The 22,548-nt window shown below is 36.0% G+C and overlaps 1 protein-coding gene and 1 long non-coding RNA gene across 2 annotated transcripts in view; both read right to left on the reverse strand.

Annotated features, from left to right (window-relative positions):
- The window catches only part of LOC102159977, a 765,938-nt gene that overhangs the window by 732,871 nt on the left and 10,519 nt on the right, over positions 1–22,548 (reverse strand). The gene's annotated exons all lie outside the window — the stretch shown is intronic.
- On the reverse strand, positions 13,539–20,716 carry TDRD15 (tudor domain containing 15). The gene is given in 23 exon segments (XM_013996306.2): positions 13,539–14,398; positions 14,401–14,674; positions 14,676–14,921; positions 14,923–15,055; positions 15,057–15,658; positions 15,661–16,097; positions 16,100–16,668; positions 16,670–16,748; positions 16,751–16,836; positions 16,838–16,874; positions 17,131–17,245; positions 17,247–17,636; positions 17,922–17,986; positions 17,989–18,049; positions 18,051–18,239; positions 18,241–18,402; positions 18,405–18,460; positions 18,738–18,904; positions 18,906–19,013; positions 19,015–19,443; positions 19,445–20,074; positions 20,353–20,683; positions 20,686–20,716. Coding segments are annotated over 23 exon segments (5,838 nt in total). The 3' UTR covers positions 13,539–13,757.

Consider the following 22,548-nt stretch of genomic DNA (forward strand, 5'->3'; position numbering starts at 1 on the left):
GTCACAGATGCAGCTCAGATCCAGTGTTGCTGTGACTGTGGTTCAGGCCTCAGCTGTAGCTCCTATTCGACCCCTGGCCCGGGAATGTCTGTATGCCACAGGTGGGGCAATTAAAAGAAAAAAATAGCACCAATCTAACAAGATCATTAAAGTGATAACACAACATGTCTAATTGGAATTTATCCTAAGAAAGCAAGTTTGATTCGACACACATAAAAAAAAAATTCACATAGGTTTGTGATTTGTCTTCATGGGTAGGTGTCTTATGACCAACTGATAGAAGACTTAAAAAAAAGAAAGATCAAGCCTAACCCATAAATTGGCTAATTCAATATGTCATTGTAAGCCAACATAAATTATTGCCAAATCACATCACCACTGAGGGACACCCCTGAAGAAGAGTGGAAGAAGAACCTCTTCCTCTGGGTAGAGCCTACATGCTTTTTGAATGGAAATAGAAAAAAAAAAAAACCTGAGGTAAGCATGTATACAGACTCCCATACACTGGCTAAGTTACTTCAGAGTTCAGAAGAACAAGTCTGGAAGATGAAGACAAGAAAGTACACACATAAAGCATTCAGACAGGCTAATGGTAATACCCATGTACACATCCTGGTGTGTGACTGGGTGATTTGTGCTCTACTTAAGGCTTCCACCACCAAATATATCCAACAAAAAAAAGAATTACCCATCCAGTGGTGTCATACCACCTCTGTTCTCAGTCATACTAGCATATAGACAATGACCCAGCGATTCCAGCAAAGTAACCCAATCCATACCCAACAGAAATGCACACATCTGTTCATGACACAACACACATGCTTCATGTAAGTATCTGCAACAGGTGAAAACTGCAAAAATGTCATCAAGAGTAGAATGAACAAATCCTGGTATTTCGTAATAAAATATTATTTAGAAATGATAATGAACCAAATACTACAAACTTACAGTAATCAAAACACCATGTTATTGGCACAAAAACAGACATACAGAACAATGGAACAGAGTGGAGAACCCAGAAATAAACCCATATGATTATAGTCAATTTGTAAAAAAGAAAGCAAAAACATACAATGGAGAAAAGACAACTTCTATTGAAGAAGTGGGAAAACTGGGCAGGTACATGTAAAATAATGACACTAGAATATTTTCTCACATTACAGAGAAGAACAAACTCAAATGGATTAAGGACCTAAATTTAAGAACTGAAATCATTAAATTCCTAGGAGCAAACATAAGCAGAACACTCTTTGACATAAATCTTTTATCCATCTCCTTAAATCAAAGGAAATAAGAACAAAATAAACAAATGGGACCTAATTAAATGTAAAAGCTTTTGCATAAAAAGGAAACCATCGATAAAATGAAAAGACAACCTATGAAAAGAGAGAAAATATCTGCCAATGAGATGACTCATAAGGGGTTAATACCCAAAATAAACAATCCATACAAACTCAACACCCACAAAAAAACAATCTGATTAGAAAATATGATTAGAAGACATGAACAGACTTTTTTTATCCCCAAGAAGATATACAAATGGCCGACTATACAAAAAAATGTTCCACATTGCTTATCAGAGAAATGCACATCAAAACCACAATAAGGTATCACCTCAAACCTGTCAAAGTGGCTATCATCACGAATACAAACAACAAATGTTGGTGAGAATGTGGAGAAAAAGGAACCCCAGTGCAGTGCTGGTGAGACTATATAAATCAGTACAACTACTGTGGAAAACAGTATGTAGGTTTCTCAAAAAACTAAAGATAGAACCACTGTATGACCCCACAATTTCACAGTTTAGCATACATCTGAAGATGATGAGAACAATGATTTGAAAAGTTACATGCACCCCTATGTTTGCAGCAACATTAGTTCCCAAGATAAGGGAACAACTTAAGTGTCTACCAACAGATGAATGAAGAAAATGTGTGTGTATGTGTCATTATATTATGCTTAATGAATTACGTCAGAGAAAGATAAATACTTTGCTAGCCCCTATATGTGGAATCTAAAAATTAAAATGAATGGATACAGCAAAACAGATTCACCGATATACTGGTGGTTCCCACTGTAGAAGGGGAACGGGGCAAGATAGGGGTAAGGGACTAAGAGGTACAAATTACTATGTATAAAGCAGTAGGATACAAGTATGGAAATATAGCCATTACTTTGTAATAACTCTAAATGGAATATAATCTATAAAAAATATTGAATCACTGTCACATACCTGAAAATACTGTAAGTCAACTATACTTCAAATTTTAAGTTAACTATATTTCAAACTGTACTTCAACTATATTTTAAATTTTAAAATTTTAAAAAGAAAATAAATACCCCAGCTATAAATGAATCTATTTTAAAAATTGTGCAAAGGACAAAGTATGAATTTAAGAGCATACCATAAGTTCCATACCATTAAAAGAAAAGAAAGCAACATTACTTTTTTCTTGTTGGCAAGCTTAGGTGGTAAAGCCTTTTTTAAAACACAAAAAAAGGGGAGTTCCTGTTGGGGCTCAGCAGAAAGGAACCCAACTAGGATCCATGTGGACACAGATTCCGTCCTTGGCCTCACTCAGTGGGTGAGGATCCCGCGTTGCTGTGGCTATGGCTGATAGGCCAGCAACTAGAGCTCCAATTCAACCCCTAACCTGAGAACTTCCATATGCCACACATGTGGCCCGAAAAAGACAAAAAATGCAAAAAGGGAAATATCATAGTAGTCAGGATAGTAGTTCACTTGAAGCCACAAATATTGGAGAGGATAGGTAAAGAGCTTCTCGTGCTTTAGCAATGTTCTTTCTCGAGCTGTGTAGTGGTGACATGGTGTTAAATCAAAATAACACACAGCTAGAGGGCTTTTGTTTTGAGCTGTTTTCTTTATGCTACATTTAAGAACAAAGGTTTAAAAATGCATTATACACCAATAGCTAATGATAACAAGCATGGAATGCTCAGAGCTATAGATGCTATCTTCCCTTTCTTAGGACTTTTTTTTTGTTTTTCTTCTTATGGCCCAATCTGCAGTATATGGAAGTTCCCAGGCTAGGGGTCGAATTGGAGCTGCAGCTGCAGGTCTACACCACAGCTATGCTGGATCCAAGCCTTATCTACCAACCATGCTGCAACTTTCAGCAATGCCTGATCCCTAACCCACTGAGTAAGGCCAGAAACCAAACCCCCATCCTCACAGACACTGTCAGGTGCTTAAACCAACGAACAACAATAGGAACTCCAAATACCTTGAGGTTTGACATTTCCCTTAAGTTTGAAATCCCCACAAGAGATATCAGAACGATTTCCTTACATTCATCTTTTCTTTTAATGGTTTCAAAGGAACAGCTTAGTGAATGCATAAGTTTTATACTTATAATTTTTAAGCAGTTTAACTGAAATTTCACTTGTCATAAAATCCACCTTTTTAAAATGTACAACACTATGTACATTCAGAGTTATACAACCACTGTCACCAGTGAACTTCAGAGCATTCCTCAGCACTTCAAAGCGAAACACCCATCAGCAGTCACTTCCTACCCCACCTCCCCTTAGGCTTTAGCAATCAAAGCAAAAAGTAGTGTGTGTCGTGTAATGTCAACTTTGCTTTGCTATACAATGATTCCCATAATTTCCTTCCTTGTATGTTTAAGTTCCCTGGCAAACTATACCACATCTTCCAATCATCAGGCTCCTAAGTTCTATTTTTGCTGTTTTTTTAACTGTTTTCTCAATCCTAGGCCATTAGGCACACTGTCCTCTGCGGATCTAAAACACCTCTCATACACCTTTTATTACACACTACATACGAATCCCTTTCATAGCCATTTATTAATTTGTTCCCATCACTGTAATGGAAATACCTTAAGAACCAGAATCTGACTTGGCTTTCTATCTCCTGTATCCAACTGAGGGATGTCAAAAACATTGATGAATGAATGTACCATATAGGAGATTATAACAAGGTTATAAAGGATGATGATTTAGTTGATGAGAAGATATTCAAAGATCACTATGTTCAAGGAGGTCAAGACAGAAATAAATACCTTGTGCTATGCAAAAGCGTGATGATAATAGCTTTAGTCAGCAACTGATCACTTTATGAATAAAAATGAGTTCTCACTACAGCACAGCGGTTAAGGATCCCACATCGTCTCTGAGGTGGCACAGGTTCTATTCCTGGCTGGGAGCAGAGGGTTAAGGGTTCTGCATTGCTGCATCTGTGGCATCAGTAGTAGCAGTGGCTCAGATTCCATCCTTGGCCCATGAAATTCTTATGCCACAAGTCCCCCCCCCCCACCGCTGCCCCGCAAAAAAGAGAACATAGTCTAAGGAAATATGTTAAAACCATTGCTCAAGAGTTCAAACTAAGATGTTAATGAATCATAGCCAAAGGAGAACAACTATTAGAATCTGATTTTGTTGAAACACACACACATATACTGTTTAACTTAGGAAAGTATCACAAATTTTATTGTGAAAAAATTTAACTCAAAATACACACATAAAAAGATTTCACTTGGGTGTATGTAAATAAAATTCAGTAACAATATGTAACAAGGTTTAAGTGATACCAGAGTTCAGTAATCTTATGAAAAATCACAAAATGTTTTATTAGAGTGGAAAAAATATACAAATATTATCAGCATAAAATATAAAATTTAACCCTAAAAAATATAAATCCTAAAATAAAAGCATGTTATTCAAAAGTACTCTGAATAAAACTACACTATTACTATACATCCTCCATATAATTTTGTAGCTTAGTAAAACAGCTTAATGTAGGGAAAAAAAAATGTATCTTCAAAACAAAATAAAAACAAAAAAATAAGCTTTAAATTAAGCACCATTTATCTTAAAAGAAGGAAATCTAATCATCTCTGCAGCTATTCTCTTTTTTTTTTAAATCACATCTGTAGTTGTATAATGCTAACAATCCAATTTCACAGGATTTCCATCCCATAACCCAAGCACATCCCCCTGCCCCCCAAACTGTCTCCTCCGGAGACCATAAGTTTTTCAACGTCTGTGAGTTAGCATCTGTTCTGCAAAGAAGTTCAGGCTCTGCAGCTATTTTCTGTATTGCAATTCTGTCCACGTAGAAGAATCAATTAATAACTGAAACATAGACTTGAAAAAACATTTTCTATGATATTAATTTAAGTGCTATAAATTTGTGCAATTTGTCATTTCTGATCATTTCCAAACAAAGTATTACACATCAAGACATAATTGAACTGAAATTAAAAGAACTCAAAAACTAAAGGAGTATGCAGCCCTTCATGATTAAATTGCTACTAAAAAATCATTACTACTTTCTTACTTTGATATTCAAATTCATTTTTTTAAACTAACCAAATCATTAACTTTGGCTTATCTTATGATACCAAAACAAAGTAAGAGCAACCCAGTTACACAACAATCAGAGAAGTTGTGTAAAGCAAATTATTTTTCCAATAGAAGCACACATTTAAATTGTAGAAAATAATCTTCGAGATCTCGAGGTTTTGGGAAAGATGACACAAAAGTATTCAAAGAAATTAATTACAGCCAGTAATCATTAAATTCTCTATTCTAAAGTAATCAAAAACTAGATGTTAACTCAGTGTAAAAATATATACATAATTATCTGCCTTGAATAAGTTTTAACTTTCAGGATACCAAATTTAAACATTCAGTACACATGTACAAATGATAAGCTTCACCGACCCTAGCCAGCTTAGGAAATTTAACTTTTAGAAAAAGTCTTTAAATCACTAAATCTCTTGTTTTCCAAAATTATTTGACTTACAGTGACTTAAGCATACTTGTATAGTATTATGGTTCTATCTTTGCACCAAAACAATATTCTGGATTTGCTCAATAAATATTCACTTGGAAAATAAATTCCAATACACAGGTAAATGCTCTGACCATGTCATTATCCAACCACCAGACAATAATGTTCTTTAATATCACAAATGTCCACAAGAAACAAAAAATATAAAACCAAATTACAAAAAAGTAAAACCAAATTAAAAATAGATATACCTATGAAAGGAAAGAAAAATACCATGATACAAGCTAAAAAGATGAAGGACGGGGTTAAGTCTGACCTCTCTCCTATAGCCTTGTGATAAACGTTAGTCCCATAAACCAGGGAATACTGCTATGTAGCATTAATTTGATGGTTATTCAGCAGCAACACATAACCCATGACTGCAATTATGACTCTACAAATTAGCAACTGAAACAAAGGTTTTAGTCAGGAAAGACAGCTGAAAAATAATTGAAAGTATTGGTAAAATCATTTTATGGACTGTGCAAGTACATGCAAAGTATTAGATATCAAATAAAATGTTTTAAGATACTTTATAGGGATGAAGGATGAAGGACAGTTCCCAAGTAATCTTTTTATAATCAAAAATTATCACCATTCTTGTCACAAAAATTTCTCTCACATTCTAATTACCGTTTCCTGGGAAAATAATCTGAATCTAGATTATTTTAACATGCTTTAATATTAGAAGTTGTTCTATGCGTACCACTTTTCTAACATCTAAACAGTAATTACTGTGTGTCATTTGTTGCCAAATTGATGTGTAAACGATCTGAACTTTCTAATATGTCTACTGAAAGAACAAGAAAAAGATGACTTTTAATAAAATTTTCAAAGCATTATGGCTTTATTAACAGTTATTCAAGATTTTGAAAATTCCTATTACAAACAGAATTTTTACTTACAATTCCTAGAAGTCCCAATTTAAAAAGGTACGAAATATGACAAAAATGGATCATACATAAGCTTTATACAACTTAAAATAGCTTTCCTTAATATATAAAATCACTTTGGAAAAAAAAAAAACACACGAAGCCTATATTTAGAACTATTATTATCTCTCCATCATAAATCCTATCTCCCAAACAGAAATTTAACCATTAATCTAATGATTATACCGCAAGTATGGTGTGTGCACATTAATGATACACACTAAGTACTTGTTTCTTAAAGAGCAGCCTCAAAAATTTTCTCAACTTACTCTTTCGCAAACTATTTTTGACGCAAGTACAGCAGCTTATTATGATTACTGGCATTTCTCAGAGTGAACATTCACTATACACCAGGTACTAGTGAAAATGGTCCATGTGTTTTATTTATTTCTCACGACAATGGAGTAGTTATAATTATCTCCGTTTACAGATAAAGAAACTGAGGATGAAGAGCAGTTGAAAAGCTTACCTACTATTTTAGTAAGGGGTGAAGAATTCAAACTTAGGAGTAGGGCCTCATGTCCATACTTTACACTAAATGCTAAATCTAACGCCAATAATTTTTTTATTTTTATTTTTATGGCCATACCTGCAGCAAATGGAAGTTCCCAGGCCAGGGTCAAATCAGAGCTACAGGTGGGACCTACACCACACAGCCATAAACACCACCAGATCCAAGCACCATCTACACCATAAATCCTTTACCCCCTGAGTGAGGACAGGGATCGAACCTACATCCTCACAGAGACAATGTCAGGTCCTTATTCTGCTGAGCCACAATGGGAACTCGCAAGTGATTTATAAATATGTATCATTTACCAGTGTTAAATTTTCAAAATTCAGTCCAACGGTGTGCATGCCTGTCAGCCACTCACCCTCTGGATATCTAGATGTTACCTCAAATTTAACATGTCACACAAAATTCTTCTCTAAAATTGGATTGCCATTCCAGATTTCTTTCAAAGATGTCTTCCAGTTAAATAACAAACTATAGAAGGTAGGACGTAAACATCACACACTTCCTCATAACCAAAGAGTAACTAGATTTTTTTTTTTTGTGCTTTGTCCAAGGGTTGTTACAGTCTCTAGTCCCCATAATGATCTATTCTATTCAACAACTTTCAGATAAGACCAATCAATCAAGTAACCAACCAATCCGCCATAGTTGGAAAAAAAAAAAAAAAAAAAAAAAAAAAACACCCTGAGGATTAAGAAATGATGGAGTAGTAGAACATGAGGCTCATCTACTCCCACAAATATGTCAGGAAAGCATCTATACATGGAAACATTTGCACAAAAAATTTCCCGAAAGCTGGCAAAAGAACTCAGGATTCTACAGAGCAAGAAAATTTTCATGAAACCAGTTAGGACAAAAGAAAACGAGAAAGGGAAGCAGCATGGGACCTGCACCTCTAGGAGGCAGATGAACCCAGGGAAGTCCCCCCATCAGCAAGGACATCACCTGGGACAGAGGAATTTAGAATACTGGAGGAGAACACAGCAATCTTGTGAAGCAGTTGAACACTTCTCCACAAAGGGTCAGTGTAGGCTGTGTTCTCCAATATTCTAAATTCCTCTGTCCCAGACTAAAAACCATATAATCCCTCAATGGATAGCAGGAAGAAAGCTTCCAACAAAATTCAACACCCATTTCTGATTAAAAAAAACTAAAAACATTCTCCAGAAAGTGGGAACAGAGGGACTCTACCTCAATATAATAAAAGCCATATATGACAAACCCACAGCTAATATAATTCTCAATGGTAAAAAGCAAAGTATTTCTGCTAAGATAAAGAATAAGACAAAGATGTCCACTTTTACCACTGTTATTCAACATGGTTTTGGAAATCCTACGTGGATGTATCAGAAGAAAGAGAAATCCAGATTGGAAAAATAATAGTAAAATAATCATTGTTTGTAGATGATATTATAATATACCAAGAAAATCCTAAAAACCAGACAACTGTTGGAACTCACTGAACTTTAGTAAAGTTAATCGATATACTACTATATACTAACAAAGAAAGATCAAAGAGAGAAATTAGGGAACCCATCCCATTTACTATCACATGATAAAGAATAAAATACCCAGGAATAAACATAACTGAAGAGGCAAAAAGACCTGTACTCTGAAAACTATAAGACGCTGATGGAAGAAACTGAAAATGACAGATGGAAAGATAAACCATGGTCGTGGACTGGAAGAATCCATATCGTCAAAATGACTATACTACTCAAGGAAATAAATTTCAATGCAATTTTATCAAATTACCAAGAACATTCTTCACAGAATTAGTACAAAATATTTTCAATTGTGTATGGAAACACAAGAGACCCTGAATAGCCAAACCAATATTGAAGAAAAACAGAACTGGAGGAATCAGGCTACCTGACTCCATACTACTACAAAGCTACAGTCATCAAAACAGTGTTCTATGGGCACAAAAACAGAAATATACATCAATAGAATAGGATAGAAAGCCCAGAAATAAACTCAAGCACCTATGGTCAACTCATCTATGCAGAGGAGGCAAGAACATACAGTGGGAGGAAAGACGGTCTCTTCAATAAGCGGTGCTGGGAAAACTGGACAGCTACATGTAAAAGAATGAAATTAGAATATTTTCTAACAACATATACAAAAATAACTCAAGATTGATTGAAGACCTAAAGGTAAGGCTAGGTATTATGAAACTCCTAGAGGAAAACATAGGCAGAATGCTCTTTGACGTAAGTTTCAGCAACATCTTGTTTAATCCACCTCCTAGAATCATGACAATAAAAACAAAGTAAACCAATGAGACCTAATTAAACTCCAAAGCTTTTACACAAAGTAAACCATTAAAAATAACGAAGATAACCCAAAGAATGTGAGAAAATCTTTCCACACAATGCGATCAATAAAGGCCTAATGCCCAAAATATACACACTCAACAACAAAAAAAGAAAACCAAATCAAAAAATAGGCAGAAGACCTAAATAGACATTTCTCCAAAGAAGTTATATGGATAGCCAATATGTACATGAAAAGATGCTCAACACCCCTCAATACCACTAATTATTAGAGAAATGAAAATAAAAACTACAATGAGGTACCACTTCACACTGGTCAGAATGACTATCATTAATAAGTCTACAAATAAATTCTGGAGCAGGTGTGGAGAAAAGGGTACCCTCCTTCACTGTTGGTGAGAATGTGAGTTGGTACAACCATGATGGATGACAATATAGAGGATCTTCAGGAAACTAAATGTAGAACTACCATATATGATCCAGCAATCCCACTCCTGGACATATATCTGGAAAAAACTTGCCTTCAAAAAGATATACGCACCCTTATGTTCATTGTAGTATTATTCACCATAGCCAAGACATGCAAACAATCTAAATGTCCCTTGACAGATAAATTAAGAAAATGCAGTACACATATACACTGGAGTACTACTCAGCCACAAAAAAGAATGAAATTAATGGCAACTGGAGCAACACGGATGCCACTAGAGATTCTCATACTAAGTGAAGTCAGTCAGAAAGAAAAAGGCAAATACCATATGATATTATTTACATGTGTAGTCTACAATAGGGCACAAATGAACCTACCTACAAAATAGAAACAGACTCATGGACAGAGAGACAACAGACTTGTGGTTGCCCAAGGGGAGGGGAGATGGGGTAGAATGGACAGGGAGTTTGGAGTTGGTAGATGAAAATTATTACATTTAGAACGGTTAAGCAATGAGATCCTACTGTACGCACAGGAAACTACCCAAACTCTGATAGAACCTGATGAAAAAGCATGTAGGAAAAGCAATATATATGTATGACTGGGTCACTATGCTGTACAGCAGAAATTGGTACAACACTGTCAACTATAATAAAATAAAAACAATGACACATGTAACATCATTTTGAAGATTACCACATGGAAACTGAGGAATTACTTTAAATGTATTTAACACTGATTTTTATTTATTACCATTGTACATACATATAAAGCACACATGAACTATACTGGTCCATGCATATTTCTTAAAAAAAAACTTCCAAAAACATCCTGGAAAAAATACTAGTAATTTTTGAGAAAATAGTCCATAAAGGCAATTACCTTGAATATGTAAGTACTGATATGTCATAGTAGGTTAAATCTATGAGAAAGTTAAGCCAATTTTCTAAATATAAGAAGCTGCAACCTCTCTAAAACAATACCTGTGCAGATAAAATAAAATGCTGTGTTAGAAATGACCTAAAAGTGTAGCGCATCTTTTACAATTTAAGTCTAGCAGAGAACTACTCTGACCCCTATGTATAGTCTGGACTCCAAACACAGGAGGGACAGATTCTAAATGTTTCCACACAAGATCCAGAATTATTATTTTCTCTCACAAAATAATTCAGGAACTTTTCCCTAATACACTCTAGAATAGTTGTTATCGACCTTGGCTATACATTAGATTCACTTGGGGACCTTCAAAAATTCAAAAGGTGAGGCAATAGCAAGACCAATTAAAACAATTTTAATGAGATCCAGGCATCAGAATGTTTTTAAAAAATCCTTTCTCAATGCAAATGCAAAGCCTAGGTTGAAAAGCACTATTGTTAGAGGCCCTCTGCTAGCATTTAATAGGCAAAAATTTCCAATACTGACATCTTCAAAGAACTACTAAAATCCTTTGCCTTAGACTCAGAGAAACTGCAGGCAATAATAGCATCAAATGAGCAGTGCTCTTGAACAATTAATACAATTGGAAGGAGCCTAGATGAATACTTAAGGCAACTAAATGAGTTTTTTAATGTTTTCTTATTTTTATTTTGTTCTAAAGCTATACAGTTATGTTTTATCAGTTTATTCTTAGTCCATAGAACCACATTTCTTTTGACTCACTGAAGTATGATTTTTCCTGAAATGGGACTTCAAATTTTTTAGAAATATGGTTTTGGTCCTCTAATTCCTTTTACACCTGCAACTTTCACTTTAACTCACTTTATTCACTGTGTGATAAGGAATATAGGATGTGGGATAGAAGTGGGAACCAGAAGCAGGATCTTAAAGAATCTGATAGCAAAAAACACAGAAGGCAGAAACATACACAAGTAAAGGAACAATAAAAGACACAAGCGCCAGACGTACGGAGTGATGGTCAAGAGTTTTGTAGAAAAACTTCCTCAAACTATTTTTTAAAGTATAAATACTGCATCAAGTAGACTTTGGAGTCAGAGACATCTGAATTTAAAATGTCAGTTCCTTCCTTAAGGACTTTATACCCATGGGTAACTTACTTAGTCTCCCTGAGCCTCATCCATAAAATAGAAATCTGTTTGGGAGAGAAGGATACATCTTCCCACTCGTGACTTCCTTCCATGTGGAAGTAGTCATGTTTGAGGCACACCCCTAATGTCACATTCCTCTGGTGTCTTTCCTCCCTTACCCGCCAGGAGCAGGGGTGATCTGACTGGTGTATTTACAAGAAAGATCTATGTTAGATTATGAGGATCTTCCTCCTGCCTCCCTTCCTTTCTAGAGGTAACTACCACAAGCTGTAAATTTCACCTGGGTAAGCCCCCACGTGGAGAACTCTCTTCTCTGCCTGTATTGCTAAGTTTAAATTACGGATTCAGTATTAGTAAACCCATTTACCCATGAGATAAGCCAGATTCGTCAATACTGTTTTTGTTTTTTTTTTAAAAACATGGTATGGTGCTCATCAATTACACTTCTCTTTGTCTCTCTCTAAGGTGGTTTTGAATTCAGGCAAAGTAGGATACTAGTTATTAGACTTTTAAATTTTAGTATCAACCTACTTTATGGAGCTGTGGTAAGCTTTAAATAAAATACATATAAAACTCTGCATAGTACCTGGAAAACAGTAAATACACCCTCTACCGTAACTGCTGCTGTACTAAAAGATTCAAAACTAAGGAAAAAGGGCCAATTTTAAAGCATTTATCCATTCACTATGAAACATCTAATATGAATTTGAATGAAATATTCTATAATACCTCTATAAAAACAAGATCTCCATTCACTGAAGAAAAAATAACTTGTTAATGTTACTAGTTATAATATGAATCATACAAATTTACAGTCCGAACAATCATTCATTAAGCAGGGAACATTCCTTATAGCCAATAAAATTCTAATACATACAGATAATTAAACACAACATGCATAAGCAAAGTCAGACATTATTCTAAAAAAAATTAAAACATCTTAGAATCGGCTTGACATCTAAAAGTTTTAAGAAGAAACATCCTTCAGTTAATTTATTAAGGTTAACTCCATTAGCAATATGTTCAGAAGCACACTCAAAAAACCAAAGGATACATTTCATCTGGTAATAAAACATAAAAGAAAACTGATGCTTCAAAATGAGCCCAGCAGCTCTAACAGCAGCAAGAAAAACCTGACATCTATGGTCCTTCAGGAGTTTTATGAAACCCCTGGAATTATTTGTAAAATGTCGTGCATATATGCATGTAAATGTGGTACAAATCCTCTCATTACATTCTCAAAGGTCACCACTCAAAAAAATAACAACAGTGATGCTTCTAGTCACCATTTATTCAATTTCCTTAGTAAAATCTTGCAGGATTTATTTTCAACTTTAATTTTAGTAAATAACTTTTAAAGAATCAAAATACAATCTACAAAATCTCTAAAAGAGCATCTTTTTAAAATTGGCTACTTACCTTTCACATGTTCTGATATAATTTTTTCATTAACATGCAATGCTTTTTCTGCTCTTAAGTCCATTGTGTTTTCCTGTATTCCTACAGGTGGTAGTTTTTCAAAAATGTTTTCAAATGTAATTGGTGTTACTCTTCAAACCATTAGATGCTTCCCAAAATGAAGCTGTTGTACATGTATCAAATGTAATGGTACTTTGGGGATTATGTGTTTCACTACCAACCTTCTTCCTCAGTGTTAAATTTCTACAATGTAATCTTTTACTAATATGGTTTTTTCTTAAGAGGTTCTCATAGACATCTTTTCTCTTTAGTTTTCTGCTTTTTTAATTTTTGCTTCTCCATGTATGTGCATTTGTATTTTCTCCTTTGTAATAATTTTGATCTAACAACCAACAAACAGGCTTATTCATTAATTTATATTGAATTTTAGTAGATCCAGTAGTACTCAAGGCATGGAGATGATCTGAATCTTTAGAATAAATTGCCAGACCAGATGCAACCAATTTATCAGCCAAATTGCTTTTCTCATGAATGATATCTACCTTCAGTTTTGTTTCAAAATTATATTCCCTTGGCTGAAAAACCAAGCCTGGTTTATTCAGGAAATATTGAAAAACACTTTTGGCTTCTTCATTCCAATGTTTCCCTTCAACAGGTAAGATACCAAATCAACTGCAAGGATAACTCAGTCTTGGCAAATTCAAAAGTTCCTCAGGAACAACTAAGATTTTTTTGTATCTGAATTAAAGTATGTGAACATAAAATCCATAGTCAATCAATATAAGAAGTAATAACTGATCAGAAATTTCAAAAATTTCTACTCTATTCCATTGATCTTCCAATCCATATTTGGACAAACAACCAGAACCAGGAATTACATGCTCTTGAGGTACTGTTTGTAAGTTTTCTGGTAAATCAGAAAGCAACATAAAGAGAGACTTCACTGCATCAAAGAAATCTTCAACTCAACACAGAAGTCTGATGGATCAGAAACAATACCAGAGTACTGCATACCATTTTGGAGTTGTGCCCGAGTAAATGATCTTGTTGTACATGATGACACAGGAGTCTTAGATTCAATGCTGAAAATGATTCCTGAAGATTTGTTTTTGGTTTCTTCAACATGAACTGTATTCAGATTCAAATATTCCAAAAGTAAACAGCCATCTATAAAAATTTCTACTTTCCAGGCAGAGTCTAAACATTTCAAGAAAAGGATGTTTATTTCCAAATGAGCAAATACAGAAACACACAATGGACTCCAATGGCATGTTACTAAAATTTTCAAACCAAATCCATTTACAAGGCACGGCTTGTCTTGGAATATTTATTTCATTACTAAGCACCCTGGTATTACATAAAGGCACTATTTCATGCCAACCATGATCTACTAAAAAAACCAAGCACCTTCTCATCAACACACACTTTTTTTCTACTTTTGAGCCATACCACTTCAAAGTTTTTTTAGATTTTTCCAAGCATTCTAACTAAGCCTTTTTCAGGATCTTTCACTGATAAAATAGAGGGTTTTTTGGCTTCTTTAGTAATTAATACTGCTGAATCAGATAAAATCTTTTTCTTTTTAGATAAATTCACATAGAATGTCCCACTTTTTGAAACAAAGTATTTCAGCCTTTTCAAGTTGTCCTGGTTTTAACTTTTCCAAAGGAATATTAACCACCTGTTGGTAAGATGGCTGAAGGATCACAGAACCTTCATAGTCATTTGATTGTCCTTCCTTCATTTCATTAACAGGGAACATCTTTTCAGCCACAACCTGAGACATTTGCAAGACTGTTTTCTGTAGCTTTGAACATACTGTCCTTTTCAGTAATTCATTAATGACACATTTTTCATCACAAATTAGTTTTACTTCCCATTTCTGCTCATGTTTTTTCAAAAACTCACAAGAAACTATTTTGTTTCTTACTCTTGAAGCAAAATAATCAACAGTTTTGCTATCCCATATTTTATCAGGCTCATTCCACTTTACTCCACTAAAGAAAGAATGGACTCCTAGCTGAGGAATAGTTGGGAATTCCTCCTTAATTTCATAAATTTTAGATGCAGTTACTATTTCAGTGTTACCATAGTCAATAAATTCCACTTCAAAAGAATTTCCCGGCAAAATCTTCTTAATAACAGCTCTGTAAGTGACTTTATCACCAGAGTATTCTGCTACTACAAGATCTCCCACCATAGGTTTATCTGATTTTTTTCCTCTTTGAATATATTGTTTCTTCTTTCAAGTAGAGCATCTGCAAGTCTGGTGATTACATTTTCATTCTCAGCAAGCTGAATATGGAAATTTGCTGGATTACTGATATTAGAAACGTATCCTTTAACTCTGGTATTCAAGTAAACTTTGAGTTGAGGAAGATCTTTGATCTGTGGTCTAGCAATACTATATGGATTTTGTGAGGCTGCCTGATTTAAGTCTCTGATAAAAGACTGTGATACAACCCTGACTGAGTTCTGGCCCGTATCACTTTGATCAAGAGTATGTGCAGAACCAGGGACAATTTTTACACCTTTCCATTTTCCATCACTCAAAGACTTCTTCACTTTGTTTTTTGACACAGGTTCAACTTTGTAGCAAATTAATTGTTTAAAAAGCCTGGCATATAAACTTTCGGAATTTATTATCTATTCGGCTTTCAGAATATGTTACTAGTTTTATTTATCATATTTTGGTGAAAGCCATTTTCTATTTTGCCTTTCAAGGAAACAGCAAGTCTCTTATTCTCATTTGTTTTATGACCTTTTTCCACACAATGTGCTTGGTCACAATGTTTTTTTTTCCCATAAGCATGGAGCAACATTTTAATTTTCTGATTTATATGTTGATAGCCATCATATAATTCTATACCAAGTTGGCCATCTGGCTCCCTTGACAGTACTATTGCCTTTAATGGTTTTCCCAAGCCATTACCTTCAAACAAACTATTGCTTTCTGCTGGAATATCTACATCCCCAAGACGTGACAAAAAACATTTAACAGCTAGCATAGGTGTAAACAGCAATTCTGGAAACTCATCTGAAACGGCCCTTAACATACGTTCTTCTACTAACTGCGTATTTCCAAAGTCCACAAAAGATACCAGAAAGTCAGATAATGAATCTGTTGGCAATGCTAAAGCTCTGTAAGAGAGGCCATCCTCTACATTCTTAGATATGCACAATCGCATTTTACTAAAATCGTATTTGGGGCAATCACTGAGGTTACTCATCTCTGATTTTTGTTTCAATTATCTCAAGGGCTTTATTATTTCCACTAAGTTGGCAATACAACTTTGTATGACTATACATGTGAGATATATTTTTTCCTCACTTCCAATTTTTATATTGAAGGAGGAACAACAGTAACTGTAAAGACTAACTGAAGATGGGAATGGCTTTGATCATGTACTGTGCAGAACCATGATTAGTAAGAAATTCTTGGAGTTCCCGTCGTGGCACAGTGGTTAACGAATCCGACTAGGAACCATGAGGTTGCGGGTTCGGTCCCTGCCCTTGCTCAGTGGGTTAACGATCCGGCATTGCCGTGAGCTGTGGTGTAGGTTGCAGACGCGGCTCGGATCCCGCGTTGCTGTGGCTCTGGCGTAGGCCGGTGGCTACAGCTCCGATTCGACCCCTAGCCTGGGAACCTCCATATGCCACAGGAAGCGGCCCTAGAAAAGGCAAAAAGAAGTTCTTTTGCACTGGTAAATGGAGAGTGTAAATCCACTAAACTGCATAAGCAGTTTGGATGTACAAGAACTAAGGCATAGACGGCACAAGTCAATAACCTTCTAGATGAAGAGGTACAATTCCCAAAGTCTCTGCATGCTTCTCCTGTACCAACTTAGTAATTTACAACTAACGGGTTCAATGAAATAGTTAAGACTACATCTGAGAGCCTGGCCTTGTAAAAAAAGGAAACATGGGTTAATAGCACAAAGTTCTTTAATTAAAACTCTTTCCTGGTAACCATAATCAACAAATACTACGTCAAATTGTTTTTTTGATACTTGAGTCAAAACGGCAACTCTATACCACTTCCCATCTTTAGAATACTTAGCAACACAAGCAACCTGCCCAATTTGGTAAGGATCAGAATGAATATTGTAATAATTCTGAAGTTGTTCCATTAGTAAATTTAAGTCTTCTAATTTACATCAGAGCTGGCATGCAAAGTCACCTGGGCCATGATAATAAGAACACTCGGAGTTCCCGTCGTGGCGCAGTGGTTAACAAATCCGACTAGGAACCATGAGGTTGCGGGTTCGATCCCTGCCCTTGCTCAGTGGGTTAACGATCTGGCGTTGCCGTGAGCTGAGGTGTAGGTCACAGACGCGGCTCAGATTCTGCGTTGCTGTGGCGCAGGCATAGGCTGGTGGCTACAGCTCCGATTAGACCCCTAGCCTGGGAACCTCCATATGCCGCGGGAGCGGCCCAAGAAATAGCAAAAAGACAAAAAAAAAAAAAAAAAAAAAAGAACACTCAACTTCAAGGACTGTTCCTGGTTTAAACACATATTCTTTGTAAGGCCATGGTGACTCAGCTCCCACAAAGTCAAAGGGTTTTTTAAATCTGAGAAATTAATAGCTTGGGATTTTATCAAAGACAAGTTACTTTTCTTTTAGCTTATTTGAATGGTACTTCTTAGGTCTAGGTCCTTCAAAAAGGGCAGATATGACTTTAACATTAACTTCGTTTTCAGATTTTAACTCTGGATATTCACTTATAGTTTTTGAACATTCTGGTTCTACTTTCCAATATTCTGCATATCCAGCTCGTGAAATAAGACAAGCAACGTCAATATTTTTCTGAGGCTTCGATACGCTGAATATTTACAGTATACTTGCCATCTTTTCTTGCTATAACTTGAAGCAAAATTGCCTTGGTCAGAACAATTTTGTTTAAATCAATTGCTGTCTTCACCTGCAAACCTCCAACAGGATATATATGTGCAAGTGTACAGCACACACAGCTAAAGCAGGCAACTCACAAAACTCTGGAAGCAAAATTTTTACATCAAAAAATGCTATGGGAGTTCCCGTCGTGGCGCAGTGGTTAACGAATCTGACTAGGAACCATGAGGTTGCGGGTTCGGTCCCTGCCCTTGCTCAGTGGATTAACGATCCGGCGTTACCATGAGCTGTGGTGTAGGTTGCAGACGCGGCTTGGATCCCGCGTTGCTGTGGCTCTGGCGTAGGCTGGTGGCTGCAGCTCCGATTAGACCCCTAGCCTGGGAATCTCCATACGCCGCGGGAGCAGCCCAAGAAATAGCAAAAAGCAAAAAAAAAAATTTTTTTTAAATGGTATGGAATCAGTATTTCCATAATCTAAAAAATAAACATTAATTTTATACTCAATTTCAGTGATGACAGCTCTATAAAAATGTTTGTCCTTGCTGTATCTAGCACAACAGAAGAATCCAGGTTCTGGATTTCTTAGAATCTGTTCATCATTTACACATAAATCATAAATTTATATTTTTCATCATATCTTGAAATTCACTCTGATGTTCATTAGTACATATCCAGAAATCTGATGGGTTTAATACATACATCACAAAAGTTATGTAGGCAGACTCTCTCCATTTCTACAGTTTTAATAGGAAAATCTACTTTCAAAGGGTCTTTTTTATTTAGAGAGTCTATCGACTGTTCATTATTTCCAATAAAACTCTCAACTGCAAAGCTGTTTACATCAGAAGCACTAGTTTCCCTCAACATATTACAGATTTTTGAATCAGACACTGGACAAAGTACTTGTGTGCCTACAGTCTTCAGCACACACTCAGAATTAAGTGTAGACTCTTGAGTTTGTAATGTTACGTAATATAAATGCTCAACCTTATTGAGCCAATCAAGGTGTGCATATACTATTTGTCCTAACAAGGCTTGTTTAAATATACTCAGTTGAAATTTTCTTGCCTCTCTGTCTAGACTGTGTAAATACGTCAGAGAACGTGGAAATGAAAATAATGGTACTAAAATAAAATATTGTTTAAGTTTCTTTACATGAGGCTATAGCCTCACTACTGCCATAATCCATAAATCAAATTTTCACTTGATTATTGGGCAAGAGCTGCTGAAGAATTCCTCTATGCCACTGTCCATTTCTCCTTTTGGCGACAAAGAGTTGTCCAAAATTATCACATGTGGGACTACTTTGACAACTAATATCATAATGCAAAGTCATATAAACTGTCAAGTTTTCTAATTCTGGAATCCATTTAATTAACTGGCAATAAAATTTACATGGGCTCAATGCAGATGATACTTTTACACTTTCAATACTGCCTACTGACAAAGATGCTTGCAAATTATCTAGAACATGTTGAATATTAAGTAAAGTATCATTATTACTTAATAATTCAGGGCTTTCATGTTGTAATGAATCTGGCATTTGTTTAGGGAATTCTTTTACCATTTCTACAATAAGACAAAATGAATCCCCATCAATAAGTCTCCCTAATTGTAATTCAAGAGCCTGGGATATGATTTTTGGCACTTCAAGAAGAACCATTTGAAGAGGCAAAATAGCTTGTACACAACCTTTCACCTGCAGTCCTACTAATGACTTGAAATAATTCAAAGCCTTAGGAGACCATCTTTCCCCAGTTGGTAGTATGTTGGCAAAAATGCCAAATGTGGGAGTTCCCGTCGTGGCGCAGTGGTTAACGAATCTGACTAGGAACCATGAGGTTGCGGGTTCGGTCCCTGCCCTTGCTCAGTGGGTTAACAATCCGGCGTTGCCGTGAGCTGTGGTGTAGGTTGCAGACGCGGCTCGGATCCCGAGTTGCTATGTCTCTGGTGTAGGCCGGTGGCTACAGCTCCGATTGGACCCCTAGCCTGGGAACCTCCATATGCTGCGGGAGCAGCCCAAAGAAATAGCAAAAAGACAAAAAAAAAAAAAAAAATGCCAAATGTTACCCATGGTGGCAACTCAAATAAGTTGCCACAGCCTGAAGCAACCTGTATACTGTCAACTCTTAGTTCTTCTCCATGATCTATGAGAAGCACAGTAGAGAGTTCACTTTTCTTTTCCAAAACTCTTCCTCTCTGCCATTCCCCTGATACTCTTTCTTCTACCAAACAAAATCTATCAATGTCCACATTATTTTTTACTTTTGGAATATGCTGTATTTCCCTCTGCAATATGTGGCAGTCAAACTCACATTCAATATTATTTCTGCCTTGAAATTTCACCAGAATGCCCTTGGGAAGACATTCTATATGTGATATTGTCAGAGCCACATTAAAAATGTTGGTAACAAAGATGTGGAGTCCATTTTCTAAAAAGCAAATAATAAATACTAATTAGCTTCTGGATAGACAGCTGTCAAAATTAAATGAATTTTTAGCCTTATATGGAAATTTAAGCCTTAAATTCTAATGCCTTTATCAAATTGAACATGTTGGTAAAAATTATATGGACTGGACAAGATGATGAGATAAAATGTATTTAACTGTTCACTGCCTTCCACACATCCAAAAAATTCTGTTGAAACAACCCAAGGAACATAAAAATAGGGAGAATATATATAATCACTGGAAAACAGAAAGCAGTATTTTTCAGAGACCAACAAATTTCTACTACATTATTAGACTCATATGGTTGTAACAGAAGGAAGCCCAATAAAATCTACTGGAGAATTCCTCCCCCTCCTGTAAGAAAACTACTTTCCCTCATGTAGCCTTCTTTGGACAACCCATAATTCAAAGGTGTGAGTGCTAGAAGCAAGGGTGGATGGTGAGCTGATAGAGGACTGTTTACACTCCCCACTCTGTCAATTAGCAATATCTGGACCCCATCAGCATCACTGTACAACTCCAGGATTCTTTGAGGGTAACATGTCAAGTCCTGGACACCAGTAGGGAAGGCCAGGCATGGAGACTCAGAAGCAGGTTAAATACGTTCAGACCTTGTCACTGGCATGGCTACCCACAAAAAGTGTGAGGGAGGAGAAGAGGAAAAGAAAGTTTTAGCAGAGGAGAGGCTCTCTGCTATAACTACAGCTCTAGCTAATTTTCTCTCAATTGCTGGATTCTAAAAACTGTCAGGCAAATATTCAGAAAGAATAAAACAGCCCCCAAATTCAGGTAAGAACCAACATCTATTGTGATAGGATACTTCAACTCCTACTTGACTCTGAAGTAAACAGTTGACAAGTGTTAATTTCTCTCTCTGAGAATGAGAAAGACACTGGAGCTAAACAATGAGGGAACCACTTAAAAGAAAACCAAGGAAATGCTGTCTTTAGAAATAAACATATTGAAGGAAACAGCAAAAAAAAAATTTCAAAAGTCTGACTCCTGTTACTAAAGAGGCCAAAAGAGGATATTCCCTGGTGGCTCAGCATGTTAAGGATCCAATGTTGTCACTGCTATCGCACAGGTTCGATCCCTGGCCCAGGAATGTCCACATGTCACAGGCGTGGCCAAAATAAATGAAAAAGGCTAAAAGAATAATGCATTTTTAAAAAAAGACTAAATGTCATTACGATGCAACAGTTGGAATTCCTGATGTGGCTCTGTGGTAATGAACCCGACTAGTACCCATGAGGACTTGAGTTCAATCCCTGGCCCTGCTCAGGGGGTTTAAGCATCCAGCATTGCTGTCAGCTACAATATAGGTCACAGACACAGCCTGGATCTGGCGTTGCTGTGGCTGTAGCACAAGCCAGCAGCTGCAGCTCCAATTTGACCCCTAGCCTGGGAACTTCCATATGTCGCAGGTACAGCCCTAAAAAGACCAAAAAAAAAAAAAAAAAGCAACAATTGAAAATTGAAATTAGGAATAATGACACACACAAGATTCAAAAAAACATTCAATGCAAAATAAACATAGATGGGCATTCTCTCAAATTTTTCGACTCCAAAAATACTCAAAAGAAAAGGGTAAGTATCAATGTTATCTCAGAGATAAAGTAACAGAAGCCCTCTACGACTTAAAATCCACGTCTGCAAAGTCAAACAGGCCACTGGAAAGTTAGACAAAGAGGTATTTTTAAGGTCAACTGGGTACTCAGTATGGTCTTTATTTCTTCCTATATAATTAATTTTGTGTGATCATCAGCACGGTTTGACCTATACAGATTTGAGGCTACGCTCACTTGATCCC

Source organism: Sus scrofa, chromosome 3 (genome assembly GCF_000003025.6).
Source record: "Sus scrofa isolate TJ Tabasco breed Duroc chromosome 3, Sscrofa11.1, whole genome shotgun sequence".
In the NCBI taxonomy this organism is placed as follows: domain Eukaryota; kingdom Metazoa; phylum Chordata; class Mammalia; order Artiodactyla; family Suidae; genus Sus; species Sus scrofa.